General features: G+C 39.9%; 1 protein-coding gene across 1 annotated transcript in view; it reads right to left on the bottom strand.

Annotated features, from left to right (window-relative positions):
- Positions 1-3,145: 3,145 nt before the first annotated feature.
- Positions 3,146-23,829, bottom strand: part of KBTBD3 (kelch repeat and BTB domain containing 3) — a 40,519-nt gene continuing 19,835 nt past the window's right edge. Inside the window, exons 2-3 of the mRNA XM_070425992.1 lie at positions 12,437-12,682; positions 3,146-10,677 (exon numbers count right to left, since the gene is read on the bottom strand). Coding sequence (XP_070282093.1) covers positions 9,075-10,677; positions 12,437-12,657 — 1,824 coding nt within the window. The 5' untranslated portion in view covers positions 12,658-12,682 and the 3' untranslated portion in view covers positions 3,146-9,074. The remainder of the gene's footprint in view (positions 10,678-12,436; positions 12,683-23,829) is intronic.

The raw sequence follows: 23,829 nt of genomic DNA, 5'->3' as shown, positions 1-23,829 counted from the left end.
GTGATGGCACAAAGGAGGAGCTCAGGAAATGGTTGTTAAATGAATATATAAGAAACTCATGGTTGAGCCCTGAGGATGTTTAGGGCCAAGTCAAAGCTAAACTGGATTAGGCAAAGTTTTACTTTGTCCCATCAAATCCCTCTCTCAAAGCAGAATTGGGGACTTTTCAGATTTAAAATGTTATCTCTACTTGTAGAATGTAAGACTGTGGTAGCATATTAGAGAGTTAGGAGAAGATGGCTTCTGCTGAAATCAAACAAGAAAAAGGAGAGGGAGGAGACAGACATGTAATGAACATTTTCCATCGCCATGTACTGTGCCAAGTACATATATATTATTTGATTTAATTCTCACAATAAGCTTTTGTGGTAGGTACAACTATTGTCCAATTTTACCAATAAAGAAACTGGAGCACAGAATGTTTAAGTAACTTGCTCAAGCTTATATGGCTTTTAAACCACTCTCTATGCTAGGAGTAAGGGCGGAGGTTTCAGCATTTACCCAGTATACTTCCTAACTTGCTCAGCAATAAGAATTATTTGCAGTGCTTGTTTAAAATATGAGTTCCAGCACCTGAATCTAGAACTAAGTAAATCAGGTCCTTGATTTGGTATTTTTAACAGGTACCACAAATGACTTATTTTTTGAAATAAGTTTGAGGAATAATGCTTGACACTATATGTGGCTGGTAGACATACCATTACAAAAAGTATTGGTTAGAACGTCATTTCACTCATCAATGGAAGAAATTTAGAAATTTAGATGCTTTCAACCTTTGAATAATTTTCTTCATAAAAATTCTTAGAAACAATCTATAATAATAAAAGTGTAATATGTAAGTTGACCGAACAGCAGAACGGCAAACAGCTGAAACGAACGACCGTCCGGACGACCTTCTGGACGAAGCTGGGACTGCGAGGGCCGAGGCAGCCGGACTGCGAAGGCCTACTCTTGCACGAATTTCATGCATCGGGCTTCTAGTAGTGCATATAATTTGTGCTTGTAAGAGAAATGTGAACTGCATTTAAAAACAAGAATACTGTGGCAATATACACTCCTCTAGGAAGAGACAAAAGGTGAATACCATTGGTTAAAGAAACAAAATTTTACTGATTTGTTAAAAGGGTGTTTAAAAGAGGAGCTATAAATAGTTTGAATTTCAATTAATGTTTCATAACATAAAAGAGTGGTTAATCTATAAAAGAAAAACATTAAGGCTAATTGGATTTCTTAAATCTGAAAAGCCTACAGGGAAAGGTTTTCCTTGATTAAAAAATTTAAACTCATTTTATAGCATACATTTTGCTCAGGGTTAGGGAAGGGTAATTAACTTCCCATGGAAGATTCACTAATTACCACTAGAGCAAAATCAGGTTCAACAAGCCCTGAACTCGGAAGAAATGCGAAAGTATTTATCAGGTGCAGTGGAATCTAACTCTGTAAATACTAGGATGAGCTGTTTCATATGTATGCCTAGGTTCCCCATTTTAAGATTGATCCCAGAGATTTCTTGATTTTTTTCATGAATAATTAATTTGCTACCTTAAGTTTAGTTTCATTAAGCCTCTGGAAGTTTTAAAATTATAAAAGTCAATAAGTACAAAGAAACTTTATCCTGGAAACATGGATTTTATACAAATATTTAAAAATATAGTCTGTAGTTTTAATTAATGTTCATTAGGTAGATTGATTTAATGCTGCATTGCTGAAAAATTCAATATTTTGTAGTTTCAAAAACCTCAAAACACTTTATAAACATGATCTTGAAACTATATTCACAGTGAAAAGAGTATTACTTTTTAAGGTTTATTTTCTCTTGAAAAAATATATAAATTAATAAAATCTCTATATTGGCTAATTGCTACAAATAGCTTTTGACAAAACATATTGTGTAACATATTACATGCATAAGAGCCTGCAGCACAATATTAAGTAAAGCTTGGTGATTGGAAAGGGACAAATTGCTAGTTTATATGCTCCTTACAATTTATTTTCTGTAAGTAAGGAGATAAAATTTTGAAAAGAGGGGCTTTTACCTTTTTTTGTCCTGTAGTGGGGGGGGAAAGGGAGAAATACAGTCAGGGTTGGATCAGGGAAAGAACTTCAAATGCCAAAGCATCAGACTGCGATGATTAACCATTCTGATTAGTGACTCAAGAGGACAGCTTCACTGGGGGCCTGCGAGTATGCAAATGTTGACTGAGAGAGGAGACCCCTGACTTGAGGGGGCATCCCCAACGAGGTGGTAACAGGCCAGGTCTCACATTTTTAGTAAACTTTGTTAAAGACTTCTGCCTAAGGGGATTAAAGAGAAGGAGATGAGTCAAAGTCTGAGGGCAAAGTGCACTGGAGAAATCTGGAGGCACATAGAGATTTGGAGATCATAAGGGAAAAAGTCTGGAGCAGGTAAATTGGACCAAGGATTAACCAGAGAGCAGCAGAGAGCCTCAGACATTCAGGGAAGGAAATGCCTTATGCAGTCAGGAGGGATAAAAACAGAGCTAGGTTTTCAAGGGGCGGGTTTCCAAGGAGGAACTCTATTTCTACCTGGCCAGCAGTCTCCAGAGAGTGACATGGGAGCTAAGGTCATTGAGTAAGTCATAGCTCATCACCTAGGAAAACCAGGAACATGACAGAAAAATGGGCCTGTCCAGAAAGAGGAAACATCACAGGAACTGCAATTGACAGCGCCTGTTCAATGTAAACATTTAAAAAGCACTTTCATGGTACCACAGTCCCTCGGACTTTGATCCCAGTCACTAGCTCGACTCCATGAGCATTTGGGCACATGAGGTAGGAAGGCTTATACCCTGGCAGCTGTCTGGTCCAGGGAGGACCAGGACCTGGTCCTGCATGGTCAGTGAGCTTCTGCTGCTGTCATTTGTGGTTCATAAGCATCGGGTCTGTTCTTAGCTCAGTCAGGGGCTGGAGGCCTCTTCCCACCTATGACTCATCTGAAGTGTAGCAGGTATTCCATTCTTCCAGACTGAGGTCTATATTACAGGACATGTCATCAGAGCTACAGAAGCCCCTCACCTTGACATTGCAAACTCAGTAATTCTGACTCAGCAGAGCTCTGCAGGGCATCTGGGGAAGGGGGCGTCAAGAAAACAAGAGCCTTAACATCCACCTTTACCTACCCCTTTTATTTCTAATAACAACAAATACAAACAATATATTCTTTTCTGAGATACACTTTAATAAATAATTGTTTTCTAGAATGGACATGTTTTATTACATGTTAATCTGGTTAACATGAACCTTCGAAAATGCTGATTTTATTTCTCACAGCCTATGAGAAAAGCTCACATTCCAATGACAGAGAAATTAAGCAAATTACTTGTGTATGCAATATAAGTAGCTTTGAGCACTATTCCCAAAACGGGAAAAAGGCCACTAAAACTATCATGCTCTTATAGAAGAAATGGTTGACTAATAATAAAATTTGTAGTCGTTGTCTTGTCTATTATTGCCTTTGAAAGGAAACAGAGAATTAGTATAAATAAAATTCACTGAGAATAAGCTATAAGCACTAAAAAATTAGGTGGATAAATGACTTTGAATCTATAAGTTCACTTTCAAGAACCAACTATGCATATCCTGTATAGTTATATAATCAACTATACATGTTCTCCAAAGTGGGCAGTGCACTGGATAATGCAATTTCACTCTCAAATTAAAAAATGCTTCATTATTAACTTTCCCATAGACTAATAAAAATTGAAGTTGTATGAGTTACTGAACCCAATTTCTCAGACTTTAAACGAAAAAGATATCAAATATTTTAAAGAGAAGACATAAATAACTCAAGTACAATGTGATAGCATTCTAAAATGTAAAATCCTAATGTAAATCCAATTAATTTTCTTTGTAGATGAAAAAGCTGCAAAATGTACAATTGTATCAAACCCATTCATTAACAATATAACTAATAAATATATTTTACTTCACATATTAGCTCAATATATTATCAGTTTATTGGATGCCTTATTATATGCAGACACTGTGCTAATTACTAGGTCCAGTAATGAGGAATGTACGTCCCTATTCCTAAGAGCTTCCAATTTAATGAGGAAGACAGACATGTAAAGAAATATTTACACAATCATGATACTCAGAGAACTGTGCTGCTCTCATTACTCCAGCAACCTTGTTACCCTTGGAACCAAATTAATAATTTGTTGAGCTAGACAGTTATGGTTGGGAATGTGGTCAAAGATATTGAAATGAATAAAGCTATGTGACCCATAAAGTTTTTTTTTTATAATAATGGCACTGTTTTATGGAAATATACTCTATCCAACTGGTTAACAGCACAGATGAATCTCCAAACTTAGATTGTAATTACCATAAGGCTGGTCTTGATTAATTTGCAAGTAAATTGTCCTCATTAACCACCAAGGATGTGACTACTTTGGTTTCTTTCTTTCTTTTTTTTGTGTACACTTTTTAGAGTCTTGTTTTAGATGTGTTTTTAAAATTCTGAAAACCATACCCAATGACAAATGATTAAGACATTAAAATTTGGTTGTAGAATTTTTCTCCCAGAAAATATGTTTGTGGTTATGTTGATAAGAGTAGAAGGAGGGAGTGAGGAAGAGAGAGAGAGAGAGAGAGAGAGAGAGAGAGAGAGAGAGAGAGGCTCCAGCCCAAATTGGATTAATAGGATCTACAGAGATGCCTGAATTATCAAGACAAGAGTTTCTGTGATGCTGGTCAGGTGCAACCCACCACATAGAGGCAGTTATTCAAGGAGAAGCATGCCATCCTGGCCATTGTGGCAGGTTTTAAAGTGCTAAACATGTAAACAAGAAGGAAAATGAGGTTTTGATCTTAGAGAAGTGGGACACTTATGGAGACAGCAATCTAGGACGAAGGGCTGGAAATTATTACCAGGAGGCAGAATTGCTTTTAATGTTAGGAAGAACTTTCCAATAGAACTGCTCAAAAATGGAGGTGGTGAGCTCTTTACCACTGAAAACATTGACTTACACATTAAAAAAATCATCGTTCAAGGGTGTTTTAGAATTTAGAGGGCTTTCTATAACAGGTGAAAGCTGTATTAGATGCTAAGGTTATTTTCAAGTTTCAATATGGTTTAGAATAGTTGTCTTTTGATGTGATAGCATCATCCTCTGATTATATCCCCTATTTAGATATTAAATTTGATTAAGCGTCATAGTGCCATCAAATATTATTTATAAATACATCTACATTTTTAAGATATAAAGATTTCTCTTAAATCACGCAACCTTTAATGAGAATTACTACATTTAAATATATAGATATATTAGCAGCAAAATAAGAACAATAATTCAGAAGAAAATGTTAGGTACTGGTCTTTCAGTTTCTATTTATATAAAACAAATGTGCACCTATGGTAGGCAGAAGGAAAAATCCTTATTAGCAGCTTACCATTATGTCAGCACCATTTGCAGACTTTTTCCTGAGTAATTAAAGAACACAGAACAAATTTTCTTTAATAGGAATGCTCTTGAAATGATGTAGTTTTAAGACTCAAATCCTATTTAAATCTTAAGTATGCAGAACCATAGAAATTGTTACAAAAATCCTGAATAAATTGGAGGAGAAAGCAATTAGTCACATGTCAGAAAACTATTAAGATAAAAAGGTGTATGTAAATAGAATGTAGAAATCTTGGGTTGTGCATTCCCGTGTAGGAATTTATTGGACTAATCATGTACCACATGCCTCAGTCTTTGATCACTTGTCTCTTTATATATATGGCTTTATAATTTGGAGTAAAGTTTTTTCTTATGTTGAACAGAAATCTGCTTCCCTACAAATTCTACCCTTTGCTTTTAGGTTGCCCTCTAGAGCTGCCTATTGGGAGACATTTTTGAGTCTTACAAATTCTGTTCTAAATATGAGAAAAGATATTCCAAACACTGGATCCAATTAAACTGAGATTGGTGATCTAAAAGTAACATTATATAGTCAACAATATATTTAATCATTACATTAAATTTATTGCTTCCATATCTCAAAATGCAAGCAAATGCTTCCCTCTATACTTGATTCCGATTCCCGAATCGTGTAACTTGAACTGGGTACACTGAACATATACTCAATTGCTCTTCTTGGTATCTGGGGAAAATGGAATTATGTTGCAGGATGTGGTGATAAAGACCTCTTTCCATCCCCAAACTATAGTTGAGTGTTTGGGAATGTAGTCAATTTTGATTATTCAAATATTCTTCATATGCTCCATCTCCCAGGCAACAGATGAATAAAAGGTGCTCCACATTTTAAATCAAGTTTGAAGATAACTCTAGGAATATCCATTAACTTTGAATTTATTTCAAAAAATGTTAAGTGTAATCTTTTTTATATTTAATAATGCCATATACCTACTTTCAATTTTAGAAGATATTACAATATCAGCATTTTTTGTGTGTGCATAATCCAAATGTAGTGGAGCAAGAGAAATGATAAAGGATTAAAAGTGTTAGAGTTCTTCCACAAGATTGAAAGCAATCTGGATAATGAGCACAATCATTTTGTCTTTACACCGCGGCAGTGGCTGAAGAATGATAATGAAAGAAAATCAGACTAGAAAGGAAAAAAATACTTAAGGAAGAGGTCACCGATAAAAGAATATCATTCTCTCTTCCCTAATCTTAGAGGCAGAAAAAATAGCTCCTTCTAGGGTACTGAATAGACCAGAAAACACTGAAACTTGCACGTCAGAGATCCAGAATGGAGAGTGAGATCTGAATATATATATATATATATATATATATATATATATATATATATATATACACACACACACACACACACACACATACACACATACATACACACATACACACACACACACACACACATACACACGGTTCTTGGGCAGTGAAGCCACGGTGATTGACAGGATCAGAAAAATATAACCAGTTCAGGCACTGACCATGTGTCTGTGTGGTTGGGTGCTTGAGGATTTTTGAATACACACAAGCAGTGCAGATCAAATTAAAGTGCTATCTTATAAGAAGGCACACAATTAGAACAACATCAACTATTAACAGGGACAAGCCTACCACAGGTTACAATTGGGCCAAGGAAAAGGAACAGTAAAGGAGGAGTTTGGGGATTTGTGACTAGAGAGAATACTTTTCTGGCAGATATAAACGATGAAGAGCACTTGGGTACAGATGTAAAGGGATGGCAATAGGAAAAATGAGTAAGTAGCCTGCAGCAATTATAGAAACCAAGGCAGGAGGCCTTGTGCATTAGAAAGTATATTATACCAAATGCAGAGGGAGCCACCCAGGCCTGGATTACAAGGCTATTTCCAGAAACATTACCATTAATCAATGGGCAATAAGAAGAGTGATAGAGTTGAGTGAATCCACATACATATAGGCCACCCACTGTTACGGTGTAAATTTGTTTTCAAAGCCAGAGAGAGAGAGAGCCAACTAAGGTAGGCAGGGAAGAAGGCCACCAATTCTACAGAATACTTCCTATCTGATTAGGGCCAGTCCCTGCTTTTGTAATTGCATGATAATGTGTTCTAATATCCTATTCTATTTTGAAAAGTACATTTGAACTTATGATTGTATATGTTTATATGATAAAATAAAAGAGCCTTCACTTAGGTATATTTCTACTTTGGGACATACTTCTAAAGAATATGGACATTTACCACAGATTAACATTTACTAGAATATGGGAACTACATTGGAGAAATCCAATCTACACATTGCCTGAGATGTAAATAGGGGGTCCTAAAACCTAAAATGCTTATATCTTTTAAACTGATTAAAGAAGCATATCCTTTTGCAAAGCCAGAATCATCCTAGCTGAGAACAAGGATGATGAATACTCTTCCATTGTTTGGGTTAAAGGTGTTGAAACATCTAAACAGATGTTGGTTGTGAATACTACTATCAATACCAACATTTTCTAAATTTAAATTTTGTTCTTAATTTAGAAAATAATTCACTATGAATAATTTACTAAAGTAACAAACCAACCTGGTGCTTTACACTTGGATATCATCATAGGAAACTCATATGGTACTAATTTAAGTGCTGAAATTCCTATTTGCAACACAAAGTTGGATATTTTATAGTTTAAAAAATGCAATGATAATGATCCACTTAGCCAGAGGTCCGATTGCCTATATCCTCAATTATGTTGGAACCTGGCAATGATACAGAAAAAGTATCTCAGCATTTCCATCCAAGAATCCAAGAACTTCACACATGTTAAGTAAACTCAGGGCAGTGTAACTTAGAACTAATAATTAAATTAAGAATGTTAATTTATTGAGCTTGAGCCAGAAAATAAGGGAGACATACTTCTAGACATCAAAGCCAACTAACACTGAGTTCTAATAGGAATGGCAATTTTAGAAACATTTCAGTAACTGCTGGTAGCATTATGAAAGTATAATATGGTACATTACATTTCTAATGAGGAGTTGAGTCATTAAAAAGTTGAATTATAAAAAATGTTCATGTTCAGTGCACAGTTTAGGATGCTGGGGAAACACATTGCATTTTAGAAAAATTTCTGACCAAATAATGGTGAAAGAAAAAAGTACTTAAAAGAAGCTAACTATGATCAGAAAGGATAGGAATTCAATAACTCTTAAACCTGTAGTAACAGGGTAGGATTCTCACCTTTGTAATTTATTTTTCAGTTCATAAAATATAGTGTACATAATTCATTTTTACTACCTAAAGAGATTTCTCCCATTTACATAGTACAAATCTGTGAATTTTGTTTTTACTATTTGATTTTTTTTTGTATTTCATTGTTAAAAACTAAAACATTCAAGCCTATGAGTTTTATTTACAGAAGACAATACAAGTATTCTGGATTCTCCAAGATTAAATTATATTCAGTATAATTTTTGGTAAAATGCATTTTATATTTTAAGTTTCTGGGAACTGCTAATTCTTACACAGTGTACATTCATAGTAATTCTCTAATAGAAGGTAAATTTTAATTTAAGATGTATAGACCTTTTTTACCGACTGTTATTTAACAAACCTCCCCTAGGTTTCTAGAACTGGAAGAGTTTTACAATGTCTAAGCACACACTGCTTTTAGAAATGGTTAGAAAACCAGGGGTCCCGGTATTTGTTAAACCGAATCACCTGGCAGTAAAACTCAGTTAAGGCTCTTGGCATCGGTGACACTTCCTCCCATTCGGACCTGCTGCTGTGGTAGACCTGCACTTCATCTGTGATTTCATCGGGTGCGTAGTCACCGCCTAATATGTAAATTTTATCTTCAATTCCAACTGCACCTGCATTAAAGCCTGCACATTCAAAAGATCCTTCACCCTTCCAGACACAAGTATCGGGACAAAAACTATAAACCTTGTAGGTGGAAAGGTCACATATATACAGCGTGCAGTTTACCGGGACAGCTTTGATTAGTGTGGCATGAAAAAACTGCCCGAACTCTGCTACTAATTCAGACCACTGATCAGTTGTAGCGTTGTATCTAAAAAAGCAATCTAGCGATGGGTTAAAGGCATCTGTAATCTCTACCTCTGATCCAAGCACATAAATTACATTTTGGCATGCACTTGCTTCGGGGTAGTAGATGCCCCTGGGTAACGGGCTAACGGACACCCATTCTTTGGAAAGGGGGTTGTAAGATTCAACGTCCAGGAGACTTTTAATGTCCTGAGATCCCGTCGTCTTTCCACCTACGACAAACAATCTATTAAGAGCCATAACCGATGTATGCATGGTTCTGGGTGTTTTCATGGTCGATACTGGGCAGAAATCATTTTTGATTGGACAATAGCACCAGGTTTGATCAGTGGCGTCATGGTATGACTCTGCAATATGAAGCCGAACTGTTCGACAACACGGCCCCTTGCAACCACCTGTCAAGAATATTTTTTCTCCGTAACTTGCCAGACTAGATCCGGGCAAATCAATCAGGTGTGATTGTGGCAGTATTTTCCACGAATCAGTTTTGATATTATAGCAAAATGTATGTTGATTTTCGCCATTTTCCTCAGTTTTGTGAACAAAGATGTATTTTTCAGTTGTGGATGGTCGTGCATCAGGGAAAAGTCCACCAGAACCTTGCACACATTTAATTGCATCCATGACTATGTCAAAACAGTTGGTGTTTTTGAGTAAACACTCTTCACTGAGCAGACAGTCTTGAAGTGTCTCCTCAGGTAATTGATGTAATCTTACTTTTTTAATCAAATAAGGCAGATGCTTTTGCCTTGCTTCTAAGTTATATTTAGTCCAATTCAGGACAACTTTCAGGACAGTTTCTTCTTCAGGAACATCTAATTCATCAGATTCCAGACATTTCTGCACTACTCCAAAATTCATCTCTAAGAAATCACTGGATTTAAATAACAAGGAAAAGTGATGTTGTACAAAGTATAATGCATGATCAAACAAACGGGGAGAGCCATAGCTATCTGATATAGATAATAACTGTAAACAATTGACAATATTAATACTTTTTATTAAGAAGTCACTGCAGGCTTTGGATAGGAAGGGAACTTGAAGAAACGATGACACCTGGAAGAACATTTCCACATTATCATCTGTTATCTTTGTTTTTCCAGTATAGGCATAATCAAGAAAGGCTTTTACTGCTTCGGCGGACAAATTGGTAATGGTAACACTCCCACCATCTCTTTCTTTCATGTTTACTTCAAACATAGCCCTGCAAAAATAAAGAACATAGAAGAAGTAAACAGAAATGATCTACTCCATGAAAATTTTCAGTATTACCTTGAAAAGATTTCCTTTACCCTTAAGTTGATTTAAAATATATTTCAAAGCATCGTAATAAATTAGTTTAAAATTTGAATGGATACATACAATACTATTTATCTACAAAACATATGTATTACGTAACTCCCATATTGCACAATATTCATTATAACTGAGCTATAGCAACTAATCCAAAGAAGGCTATAAAAAGTTTCAAATTTTGTATACTGATTTGATGTTCTTATGTATTATTCATAAAATCTCTCTCTTATGACTTAATTTATTTATGGGTTGGTTAATTAGTACCTACTCTGCAGGTAACAACTAAAATTATTTAAGGTACATAATGCTTCTGCGGTTAGTATTTAAAAGTCTCTTTCAAAACGAATTTTTGATTTGGCAGTACTGAGACCTATGAAAGAAGGAATACAGTGAGATATCAGATGTTGCAAGTGCATCTGTCTGTGTGGGGACATCCACCGAATAAGATAAACATACATCTAAAAGGACACATTTCATAAGGCACTTTAGGAAAAAGGGAAAGTGATTTCAAAAAATGAAACAGTAACTACCCACACCTACGGTCACCTATCTAATAAGTGGTAGAGCTGGGATTTAGATTTGGGGCATGCGTATTAAGAGGCCAAGTGCTGCAGCACTGTACTATACAGCTTCCTCTGATGAAGAGGTGACATGAGGATAAGGGAGCAGAACAGAACTACTTGGAAGAAAAACTGGATTGGGACAGAGGGGAAGAAACCGGTGGAACCTGAGAGTGACATAGCATAAGAACAGTCAGGGCTCCCGGGAAGTATAAAGAAAAATAACAGAAGTTATCTGAGAAAAGAACTGGAAAAAAACCCAAAAAACAGATGAAAACAATCAGTGTAGTTAGGCAAACAGCTAATAAGAGTTGTATTTTTGTCTTAAATTTTACTCTTACATTGTTTGTTTATTAGAGATTTAAACCCTGTTTACTTCAAATAAAAATTGCTTCAAACTGGAACATAATGTAAAAGGCTGCAATGAGCACTTCAGTTTACTGCAGGGTGACTAGGACGGCTGAAGTCCAGGATGCCACCAAGAGGCCTCACAGGGTCATGTGTTTGACCCCAACCCTTGCACAATTCCCCAGGTGAACAGTGGGTTCTTACAGTGCCATGACTAAGACACTCCTTGTAAGATGATCTACATGGGAACCAACCTATATTCAGAAGGCTGCCAAAACTGGAACAAGCTGGGACCCCTTCAGAAATGCTTCCGGAGGAACTTCTCACTAGTATAGTGAAATCCTCTGGGTTGGAGTCCCTCTCTTCCCGATAATCCATTGATACAATCAATATGTGACTGAAATGTGGTTTCCTCTCAGACTCCTCATTTTCTTTGAACTTGGTTTCCATTTTGGACGAATCTGTTCTTTCCTCTTTTTCTAAAGGACACAGTGCAGGGATCCCCTACATAATATGACTGCAGATGGAAACAATTTTCCCCTGAACATTTTAAGGGACTAATGTTCTATAAAACATCACAAAAGATAGTCCTAAATTTTCATGCTCAAAAATAATTAGTTAATCTAGGCTCTACTGAGCTCTTTTCAAGAAATAAAAATTATTGCTGCATGCTCCTGTGGATGGAAAGTTGAGGAGAGTTTAAAAAGCTAACTTAATTATCCATATCATAAAATCTGAGGCATACACAAGGTAAAGTACCTGAAAAAGTCACTGCACGCTGCTAACACACAACGATGACATGGGATTATTTCATCTCTCATGATTATTTTGAAATCATAAAAGACATTTTGTTCTCTAAAATTCTGTAGTACACTCAAGATTTTCTGTCCATGATCTTCTGACACAAGTAAGTTGTTTGTTTTCTCAGATGGAATTCCATTACAAGAGCTTCGTTGATTGAAAGCATATGAATTATCCATATCCAATTTCTATTTGTACTTAGAACTGAAATGAAAAAAAAAAATCACTGAAGTAGAGTCCCAATAAAATTTTCAGATCAAAATTTGCCCTCTTATCAATGATAAAAAATGCTCACTAAAAACAATGACAAAATAGTAATCCTGGTTCTAAACATTTGTTTTCATGACACTTAAAAATAAATTCCTTTTAAATTTGTATAAATGTGTTCACTGGAATAAAAAGTATATTATTAAGGGATACAGTTCAAGACATATAAATGTGTTAAGTAGCACAATTTACAAATTGTATAAATAGCTTATATAGAATCTCACTACCCAACTAGTCTTGTTTTATGTAAAAGCCATTATTTATATAGTAATCATCTGGGTATATACCCAACACATCCCTCTCCCCGCCCACTCATTTTCTTCTGGTAACAAAGCAGATGTTAAAATATTGATTTTGATTCTGGCACAAATAAGTTGTTTGATTCTGACACAAGTAAGCAGAATTCCCAATGTAAACAGTGGGTTCCTACAGTCATGACCAAGACACTCCTTGCAGCTATATGCCTTTTGACTTTTAAAAGACAACTGATGGGGGGTGCGGGGTGGAATCTGTGTTAAATTGTATTAACTATTTATGGCCTTTGCTAAGAAAGAAAAAGGCAAGCATTGATCCAAGATGGCTTATTTGAAAGCAGAAAGAAAAAACAAATAACTTTATTTTAAAGGCCTTTTAAACATGAGGTCAGAAATCTTGGATAGTTGAAGGCCAGATAATTGTGACTATCCCAAAATGCAAACTCAGTACTATGCATGAAAGTTGACACCACCAAAAGCAAGGAAGTAGGAAACAGAAAGAAAGGATGACCAGGAATGAGAGTAGGCAAAGAAATATAAACCTCGATTTCTTAGGATATTTCTGTTTTGGTTATCTATTGCTTTGCAAATCACCCCAAAATTTAGTGGCCTAATACAAAAACCTGTAATCTCTTATGGTTCTGTGGGATTAGCTGGAGCTTCTTGCTTGGGGGTTTTCATATGGTTAGAGTCAGACGGCAGCTCTGGCTGAACTCATCTTGTTACTGGGAAGGGGATATAGCCCTTGGTGGGTCTCCTAGGACTCACCAGTAGTGTGTGGGTTCTTGACTTAGTGCAGGAAAAATTTCACATGAGTCCAGGTGGCTATGCGGGAACATTTATTAAAGCTGGGACAGTAGAACAAGAAAGGGCTTTGCATGGAAGCAGCAACAGGAGAGCCTAGGCTGGGCTGCCTCAGCTCACTGGGAAGGCAGAGAAAAGGGGCCTTGGGAACAGGTTCAGGGGTGAGCCTGGGAGGAGCTGCTCTGCCTATTGCTCCCCTGGTTGGAAGTCCTTTAGGGTTTAGGAGACGCATGCCTGTGAGGAATAAGAGAGGGAAGAAGGAAAGGGGATGGCGGGGCTGCTCCCCACAGGGAGTGCACAAGCTGGGTCCTTTGCCTTGAGGCTTTTCTCTCTTGTGGGTGGGAATCTTAGTGGAGGTCTCAGGGAAGGGTTTCAGCAGATTATTCATCAGTTTTCTAGGTGTGCTCCTTCAGGGTCATGGTCTCCAGTGATTGGTCAGGGTCAGGGCAGGGGGTCCTTAGTCATTGCAGCTGGTCCTGGTGTTGTCCACCTGGTTTTCCTGCTTTTCTGGACCTGGAGCTGAAATACAACTGAGGCCCAATGTTAACTCTAGGGAGGTGACTTTCTGTATCAGTTGTCAATTGCTCTGCCAGTTTGCTCAGCTCTCTGTCTGTTTCCCTATTGCATTTGTCCTAGCTTACTGGCCTGTCTCAATCCGAAGGCCTGACTGGGTTAGAGGTACAATATGGCTTTTTCATTCACGTTTCTGATGCTTCAAATGGATTGCTAGAACACATGGGGTTCCCTCTCTCTCTCTGCGATCTCTCCATGTGGCTAGCTTATACTTCCCTATATGTGGCAGTCTCATGGTATTTGGACTTCTCACCACCAAGCTGGTCCTCGCAGAGGGGATGTTTCCAGCCTAGGTGGAAACCAGACACTAGAGAAGTAGTCTGAATGGTCCGACAGCATCAAAGCTCCATTCGAGGACTGAGGCAATCTACTGCTGCAGACAGTAACCATGACCCATGTTTAGCTCTTTAAATTACTTAAGATGAAAAAAAAATAGTTTCTTAGTTGCTCTGTGATATTTTAAGTGATCAGTAGCCATATATAATGTGATGGTTACTTTTATGTGTCAAATTCACTATTTGGCTAACCATTATTTGTAGGTGTGTCTGCCAGGGTGTTTCTGGATGAGATTATCATTTGAATCAGTAGACTGAATAAAGCAAATTGCCCTCCTTAATGAGTGGGACTCACCCAATTCACTGAAAGCCTGAAGAAAACAAAAGGTAAGAAAGAATTATTTCTCTCTGCCTGACTGTCTTTGAGTTGGGACAACAGGCTTCTCCTCGAACTAAGACTCAGACAGAAAACAACTTTACTATCAGCTCTCCTGGGTCTCCAGCTTGGTGAGTGAGACTTCTCTACCTTCATAAACATGTAAGCCAAATCCTTATAGTAAATCAATCAATCTATCTATCTATCTATCTATCTATCTATCTATCTACCTACCTACCTACCTACCTACCTATTATCTATACCTCCCCCCTTCCCTCCAATTGGTTCATTTCTCTGGAGAACCCCCAATTAATACATGTGGCTAGTGCCGATTATTTTTCATAGTACAAATCAAGTTCCACTGCATGGCTGATGTACTATATTAAGAATAGTATGGCTCTGGCCAGTTGCTCAATGGTTAGAGCATTGGCCCTCAGACCAAAGGGTCATGGATTTGATTCCTGGTCAAGGACATGTACCTCAGTTGCAGGCTTGATCCCTGGCCCCAGTCAGTGTGCGAATGGGTAGCAACCAATCAATGTGACTAAACAGACAACCAGACAAAAAATGCAGACTTAAATACTAACATATCAATAATTGCAATACATGTAAATCAATAAGTGTAAACAGTCTATACGCACCAATTAGAAGACAGACATTAGCAGCATAGATTAAAAAAAAGAATCAACTTTATATTTCCTACAAGCAACTCATTCCAAATAGAATTATATAATTAGGTTGAAAGTAAAAGGATGGAAAGAGACAGACTATGCAAGCATTAATTAAAAGAAAACAGGTATGGCTCTACCAAGTAGACTTCAGCAAGGGAAATGATCAGAGACAGAGAGTAACATTACATCATGTCAATCCACCAAGAAGAAAACCTAAAGGTGCATGTACCAAACAAAAGAGCTGCAAAATATGTGAAGCAAAAACTGATGGAACTGAAAAGAATAACAGACAAATATACTATTACAGCTGGAAACATTAATACCTCTTTCTAACATTAATCAAGAAGTCAGTAAGTCAGCAGTGATATAGAACTCAATAATACCATCAACCAACACAATCTAATAAAGTTTTATAGAAAACTCCACCAAACAACAAAATACACATTATTTTCAAGTGACTCTGGAATATATACCAAGAGTGACAATATCTTGACCTACAAAACAAACCTCAAATGATTTAAAAGAACTGAAATCACACATTCTATGTTCTCTGAACACAATGGAATCAAACTAAAAATAGGAAAAAGATAACATAAAATTGTCCACACTTGGAAACTAAATAACACACTTCTAATTGATCCATGAGTCAGGGAAAGTCTCAAGGGAATGAAAAACAACAACACATTAAACTGAATAAAAATGAAAATACAACATATCAAAATATGTGTGATGTAGCTAAGACAACACAGAGAAAAATTCATAGCACTAAGCACTGACATTAGAAAAGAATAAAGGTCTCAAGTCAATGATAAAAGCTCCCATCTCAAGAAACTAGAAAAAAAAAAAAACAAATTAAACTCAAGATACGCAGAAGGAAATGTAAAGAGCAAAATCTATAAAATTGCAAAATTAAGACCACAATGAAATACCACTACTCTTCTATTAGAATGGCTAATATGAAGAATTGTGATAACACCAAGTGCTTAAGAGGATGTAGAGACACTGGATCATTCATACACTGCCAGTGGAAATTAGTTGACAGTTTCTTAAGAATATGAACACAAGACATGATCCCATCTGGCCAGGAAACTCGATGCAGTTTTGCCCAATTCAAGACCTCAAACAACGAGTCTTGCTGGCTTGGGAGCCAGTTATGCTTCCCACTCGGGCAGGGATGCCAATTCTTAGCTGTCTCCTGCAGAGTGCAGCCTCTAGTCCCACCTCACCAAGAAACCTGGCCAGAGCACCTGGGAAGCTAAGTAGGTCAGTAGTACGTAAGCAGAGCACCCGACCAGTGATCCTGCTCATCTGCAAAACCCAGCTGGTGACCCCATATGGCCCGGGAGGTTGGTGCTCAGTTTTGTCTTATTCAGGTTCCCAGCCAGCAAGCCGTATCAACTGTGGCGTCTGTTACACAGACCAGTTTGGGAAGCAAATTTGAAGTGCTGTATAGGGCTGAAAACAGCCTCCAGGCCTACCAAACCTTGTAGCCTAACCAGAATACCAGAGTAGCTGCATAGCCCAACCTACAACTCTGCAATGGCACTGGAATAGAGAGCTGAGCCAACATGACACCACTAAAGGAAAGTAATAAAGCTCCAATAACTAACCCTAAAGAAAAGGAGATTTATGAACTGTCTGTGAAGAATTCAGAATAATCCTCTTACAAATATTTACTGAACTGCAAGAAAACACAGACAGTTAAATAAAACTAGAGGCTGGTACAGGGATTTGTGCCCCAGTGGGGTCCCTCGGTGTAGTCTGCGGGGACTGGACCGAAACCAGCAGTCCAACGCCGCCTGCTGCTCCTGTTCATCCTGGCCCTGCTGCGCCTGCCATCGCTCAGTAGGCTTGCTGCCACTTCGCTGTGGTCTCCAGGCTGCAACAGCTAGCTGTGAGCCCTGCATCTGGCACCCATTGGTCAGCTGAGCAGTGCATCCACTGTGGGTGTGCACTGACCACCAGGGGGCAGCTCCTGCATTGAGCGTCTACCCCCTGGTGGTCAGTGTGCATCATAGCGACTGGTCGACCAGTCGTTCTGTTGTTCAGTTGTTCGGTCACTTAGGCTTTTATATATATACTAGAGGCCCGGTGCACAAAAATTTGTGCACTCGGGGGGGAGAGGGGGTCCCTCAGCCCTGCCTGTGCCCTCTCGCAGTCTGGGACCCCTCAGGAGATAACGACCTGCTGGCTTAGGCATGCTCCTGGGTGGCAGAGGGCAGGCCCAATCCCTAGGTGCAGCCACTGGTCGGGCTCAGAGCAGGGCTGATTGGGGAGGTGGGGCGCCGCCCCCTGTCATGCACAGAGCAGGGCAGATGGGGAGGTTGCGATGCCACCCCTAGTCAGGCTCAGGGTAGGGCCGATTGGGGGGCTGGGGCACCGCCCTCTGTCACACTCAAGGCAGGGTCGATAGGGAAGTTGCGGCGCCACCCCCTGCCATGCACAGAGCAGGGCCGATCAGAGGGTTGGGGCGCTGCCCCCTGCCATGCACAGAGCAGGGCCGATCAGGGGGTTGGGGCTCTGCCCCCTGTCACACACAGAGCAGGGACCATCAGGGGGCTTGGGGCTCCGTACTCTGTCACACACAGAGCAGGGCCCATCAGGGGTTTGGGGAGCTCCCCCTTGTCATGCACAGAGCAGGGTTAATCAGGGGTTTTGGGAGCTCCCCCCTGTCATGCACAGAGCAGGGCCGATCAGGGGGTTGGGGAGCTGCCCCCTGTCACACACAGAGCAGGGCCAATCAGGGGGTTGAGGAGCTCCCCCCTGTCACGCACAGAGTAGGGCCAATAGGGGAGCTGGGGCACCGACCCCTGTCACATACAGAGCAGGGCCCGTGGGGGGGGGGGGGGGTAGTTGAGGTGCCATACCCTGTCACACTCAGGGCAGGGCCGATGGGGAGGTATGGCTCTACCCCGTCTCACATAGAGCAGGGCCCGTGGGGGGGTTGGGGCACCGCCACTGTCACACACAGAGCTGCAGGGCAATCAGGGGGTTGGGGCGCCGCCCTCTATCACCCACAGAGCAGGGCTGATCAGGGGGTTGGGGCGCTGCCCCGTCACACACAGAGCCGCAGGGCAATCAGGGGGTTTGGGCGCTGCCCCCTGTCACGCTGATCCCGGTGCCAGGAGGCCTCGCGGCTCTGCTGATCCCGCCCGGCAGGGTCACAGATCCGGGTCCCAGACCGCAGACAGCCTTGCCTGCTGCCACCTGCCTTCAGTATGCAAATTAGCCGCCATCTTGTTGCTTCAGGGTGGGGGTCCCCACTGGGGTGCCTGGCCAGTCTGGGTGAGGGGCTGAGGGCCGTTTTCAGGCTGGCAGGCGACTGAAGCTCCAAACCTCTCCTTTGTTTCTTTTTTTTTTATTCTGGCATTTATTTACCTTCAATGGCTGTCACTGGAGCTGAGAGCTGGCTTTCTCTCTGAGGCTCGGCTGAAAGCAGGTTTCTGGCCTTTGTTTTCTGTATTCGAAACAATGTTGCGACTCCAGCTCTGAGATCCCGGCTGACTGACAGGAGGTTTCTGGAGTTTTGTTTATCTTCTATAAATGTTACTATGTTTCCAACTGAAGCTCAGAGGCCGGCAAGGCAGGTGGGGAAGGTTGGAGTCCTCTGTCACTGAAGGAAGCAAGCCTCCCTGTTCGCATCAGCTGCCTGGCTGCTGGCCGCCATCTTGGCTGACAGTTAATTTGCATAAGGATATGCTGATTAGCCAATGGGAAGGGTAGCAGTGGTACGCTAATTACCATGTTTCTCTTTTATTAGTGTAGATATAGATGAGCAAAATAATGCATGAACAAAATGAGAATTTCGGAGAAGCAAGATGGCGGCGATATAGGCAGACGCGTCCCAGGTCTTGTCCCGGAGCAAACGGAGTAAGCAGCTGAAACTAATAACACCCACCCCGAATTGGCAAATTTACTCAGCTGGTGAGACGGTTTGCAGCCGGGAAGGGCAGACCTCCCCTGGAAAGGTTAAAAACCAGGGATCTGGGCAGGAAAGTTTGCCAGACCTGAGCCCAGAGGGCCGGAGGGAGACCGCATGGCAGACAGCCGCGTCTCTTGGGACAGACACAGACCCTGACCGGGGTAAGGAGTTCCGCGGGTTTGCTGGCGCCAGGAGATTTGAGATTTGGATTTTGTGATTGCGGAGAACTGAGACTAAAGGGGGCATCCTGAGGAACTGATCAGACCATGCAGTGCCCATAAGAGAGGAGCGTTTCCCAGACCATGCAGTGCTGGTAAGAGAGGAGCGTTTCCCAGACCGCAGATCCAAGCAACAGCAGCCCCCTGATCACCGCAGCCTCCTGATCACCACAGCCTCCTGATCACCACACCCTCTGTCTGTGGAACAGCAGCTGTACGTGAAGCCTCCCCCCACCAGCCAGAAGAGCCAACACAGCTGTGAACAACACCCACCAGAGGAGCTGCTGCCAACTGGAAAGCAGCTGCTACCGCAACCGTCTGAGCAGCAACCACAACCCAAGGAGCCCCTGCCACCCAGGGAGCAGCCACTGAACATCTCAACATCTACATATGTCAGCGAGATCAAACATGGGTAGGCAAAGAAACCCCCAAAGGAAAGAAAAGGAGGACTCGCCAGAAAAGCAGCTAAGTGAGACAGAGATATGCAACATGACGGAAAAAGAATTCAGAATAAGGTTCCTAGAGTACATGCACCACATGTTCAAGAAGCAAGAAGAAACAGATGAAAAACTCAACTACTTATGCAAGAAGCTAGAAGAAACAGATGAAAAAATCAACAACTTAAGTAAGTCCCAAGAAGAAATGAAGAGTGACATAGCTTCAATAAAAAACTCCATTGAAAGTATCAACAGTAGACTGGGAGAAGCGGAGGACCGAATTAGTGAATTAGAAGACAAGGAAGCAAAACACACTCAAACTGTACGGCAAATGGAGAAAAAAATTAAAAGACAGGAGGAGAGCCTAAGGGAGCTTTGGGACAACATGAAACGAAACAACATACGAATAATAGGGGTGCCAGAACAACAGAAAGATGAACATGGATTAGAAAACCTATTCGAAGAAATAATATCAGAAAACTTCCCTGAGGTGGGGAAGAAAAAAGTCACACAAGCCCAGAGAGTCCCAAACAAGGTGAACCCGAAAAGACCCACACCAAGACACATCATAATTACCACGGCAAATGTTCAGGATAAAGAGAGAATCTTACAGGCTGCAAGAGAGAGACGGAAAGTAACATACAAGGGATCTCCCATTAGATTATCAAATGATTTCTCAACAGAAACACACAGGCCAGAAAAGAATGGATGGAAATCTACAAAGTGATGCAAAGCAAAGGACTGAATCCAAGAATACTCTATCCAGCAAGGCTATCATTCAAAATTAAAGGGGAAATAAGAAGCTTCACAGACAAAAAAGGGCTAAGGGAGTTTATCACCACCAAGCCAGCCATGCAAGAAATGCTAAAGGGACTGGTGTAAAAAGAAGAAATATCAAGCTCAGAAAGAAAACAGCCACACACACACAAAAAAAAAGAAATGGCTACAAACAAATACCTTTCAATAATAACTTTAAATGTAAATGGACTAAATGCTCCAACCAAAAGACATCGAGTGGCTGAATGGATAAAAAAACATGACCCATACATCTGCTGTCTACAAGAGACCCACCTCATTAGAAGGGACTCACACAGACTGAAAGTGAAGGGATGGAAAAATATCTTTCACGCAAATGGAAAGGAAAAGAAAGCTGGGGTAGCAATACTTATATCTGACAAAATACATCTCAAAGTGAAGGCCATAACCAGAGATAAGGAAGGCCACTTCATAATACTAAAGGGATCAATACAACAAGAAGATATAACCCTGGTAAACATATATGCACCCAATGCAGGAGCACCCACATACATAAGAAAACTTCTGGAAGATATCAGGGGAGAGATCGACAACAATACAATCATAGTAGGGGACTTTAATACACCACTGACATCACTGGATAAATCCGCTAGACAAAAACTCAGCAAAGAAACAGCAACCCTAAATGACTCACTAGATCAGATGGACTTAATTGACATCTTCAGAACACTTCACCCCACAGCTGCGGAATATACATTCCTCTCAGGTGCTCATGGGACATATTCAAAAATAGACCACATATTGGGTCACAAGCAAAGTCTCCACAAATTCAAGAAGATTGAAATCATAAAAAGCTTCTTCGCAGACCACGATGGCATAATGTTAGAAATAAACTACAATAAAAACAACCCAAAATACTCAAACACTTGGAAGCTGAATAGCATGTTATTAAATATTGATTGGGTTACCGATGACATCAAAGAAGAAATTAAAAACATCCTGGACACTAATGACAATGAAAACACAACAATCCAAAACCTCTGGGACACAATGAAAGCAGTCCTGAGAGGAAAGTTTATAGCTCTACAGGCCTACCTCAAAAAACAAGAAAAAATGGTAGTCAATCATCTAACTCTACAACTCAAAGAATTAGAAAGAGAGCAACAAGAAAACCCCAGAGTGAGCAGAAGGAAGGAGATAATAAAGATTAGAGCAGAAATCAATGAAATAGAGACCAAAAAAACAATACAGAAAATCAATGAAACCAAGAGCTGGTTCTTTGAAAGGATAAACAAGATTGACAAACCCCTAGCCAGGCTCACCAAGAAGCAAAGAGAGAGGTCCCAAATAAACCAAATCAGAAATGATAGAGGCGAAATAACAACAGACCCCACAGAAATACAAATGATTGTTAAACAATACTACGGGCAACTCTACTCCAACAAACTAGACAACCTGGAGGAAATGGACAAATTCCTAGAAAAATACAACATTCCAAAACTCAATCAGGAAGAATCTAAAAACCTCAATAGGCCAATAACTATGGAAGAAATTGAAGCAGTCATCAGAAAGCTTCCAGCAAACAAAAGCCCAGGGCCAGACGGCTTCACAGGGGAGTTCTACCAAACATTCAAGGAAGAACTAAAACCTACCCTCCTCAGACTACTACAAAAAATTCAAGAGGAAGGAACGCTTCCAAGCTCATTCTATGAAGCCAGCATCACCCTAATACCAAAACCAGGTAAAGACATCACAATGAAAGAGAATTACAGGCCAATATCCCTCATGAACATAGATGCCAAAATCCTCAACAAAATCTTAGCAAATCGGATCCAGCAGTACATCAGAAGGATCATACACCATGACCAAGTAGGATTTATCCCAGAGATGCAAGGATGGTACAACATCCGTAAATCAATAAATGTGATACATCACATAAACAAATTGAATGAAAAAAACCACATGGTCATATCAATTGATGCAGAAAAAGCATTCGACAAACTCCAACACCCATTTTTGATAAAAACTCTCAGAAAGGTGGGAATAGAAGGATCATACCTCAACATAATAAAAGCCATATATGACAGGCCCACAGCCAACATCATACTCAATGGACAAAAACTAACACCATTTCCCCTAAGAACAGGAACAAGACAGGGATGCCCACTCTCACCACTCCTGTTCAACATAGTACTGGAAGTATTAGCCATTGCAATTAGGCAAGAAGAAGAAATAAAAGGCATCCAAATTGGAAAAGAGGAAGTAAAACTGTCCTTATTTGCAGATGACATGATATTATACATACAAAACCCTAGAGACTCCATCAAAAAGCTACTAGACTTAATACATGAATTTGGCAATGTAGCAGGATACAAAATTAACCCCAAGAAATCTGAGGCATTTCTATACACCAATAGTGAACTTTCAGAAAGGGAGATCAGAAAAACAATCCCATTTACCATCGCACCAAAAAAATTAAGATACCTAGGAATAAACTTAACTAAAGATGTTAAAGACCTCTACTCAGAAAACTACAGGACGTTGAAAAAAGAGATAGAGGAAGACATAAACAGATGGAAGAACATACCATGTTCTTGGATTGGTAGAATCAACATCATTAAAATGTCCATACTACCCAAAGCAATCTATACATTCAACGCACTTCCCATTAAAATACCAATGGCCTTCTTCAAAGATCTAGAACGAACTCTCCAAAAATTCATCTGGAATAAAAAAAGACCCCGAATAGCTGCAACGATCCTGAGAAAGAACAAAGTAGGTGGGATCTCAATGCCAGA

The sequence above is a fragment of the Myotis yumanensis genome, unplaced genomic scaffold, assembly GCF_028538775.1.
Source record: "Myotis yumanensis isolate MYYU_CA2020_CCGP unplaced genomic scaffold, mMyoYum1.0.hap1 SCAF_10, whole genome shotgun sequence".
Taxonomy (NCBI): Eukaryota; Metazoa; Chordata; class Mammalia; order Chiroptera; family Vespertilionidae; genus Myotis; species Myotis yumanensis.
Note: the sequence above shows the minus strand (reverse complement) of the source record. Positions and strands in the feature narration are given on the sequence as shown.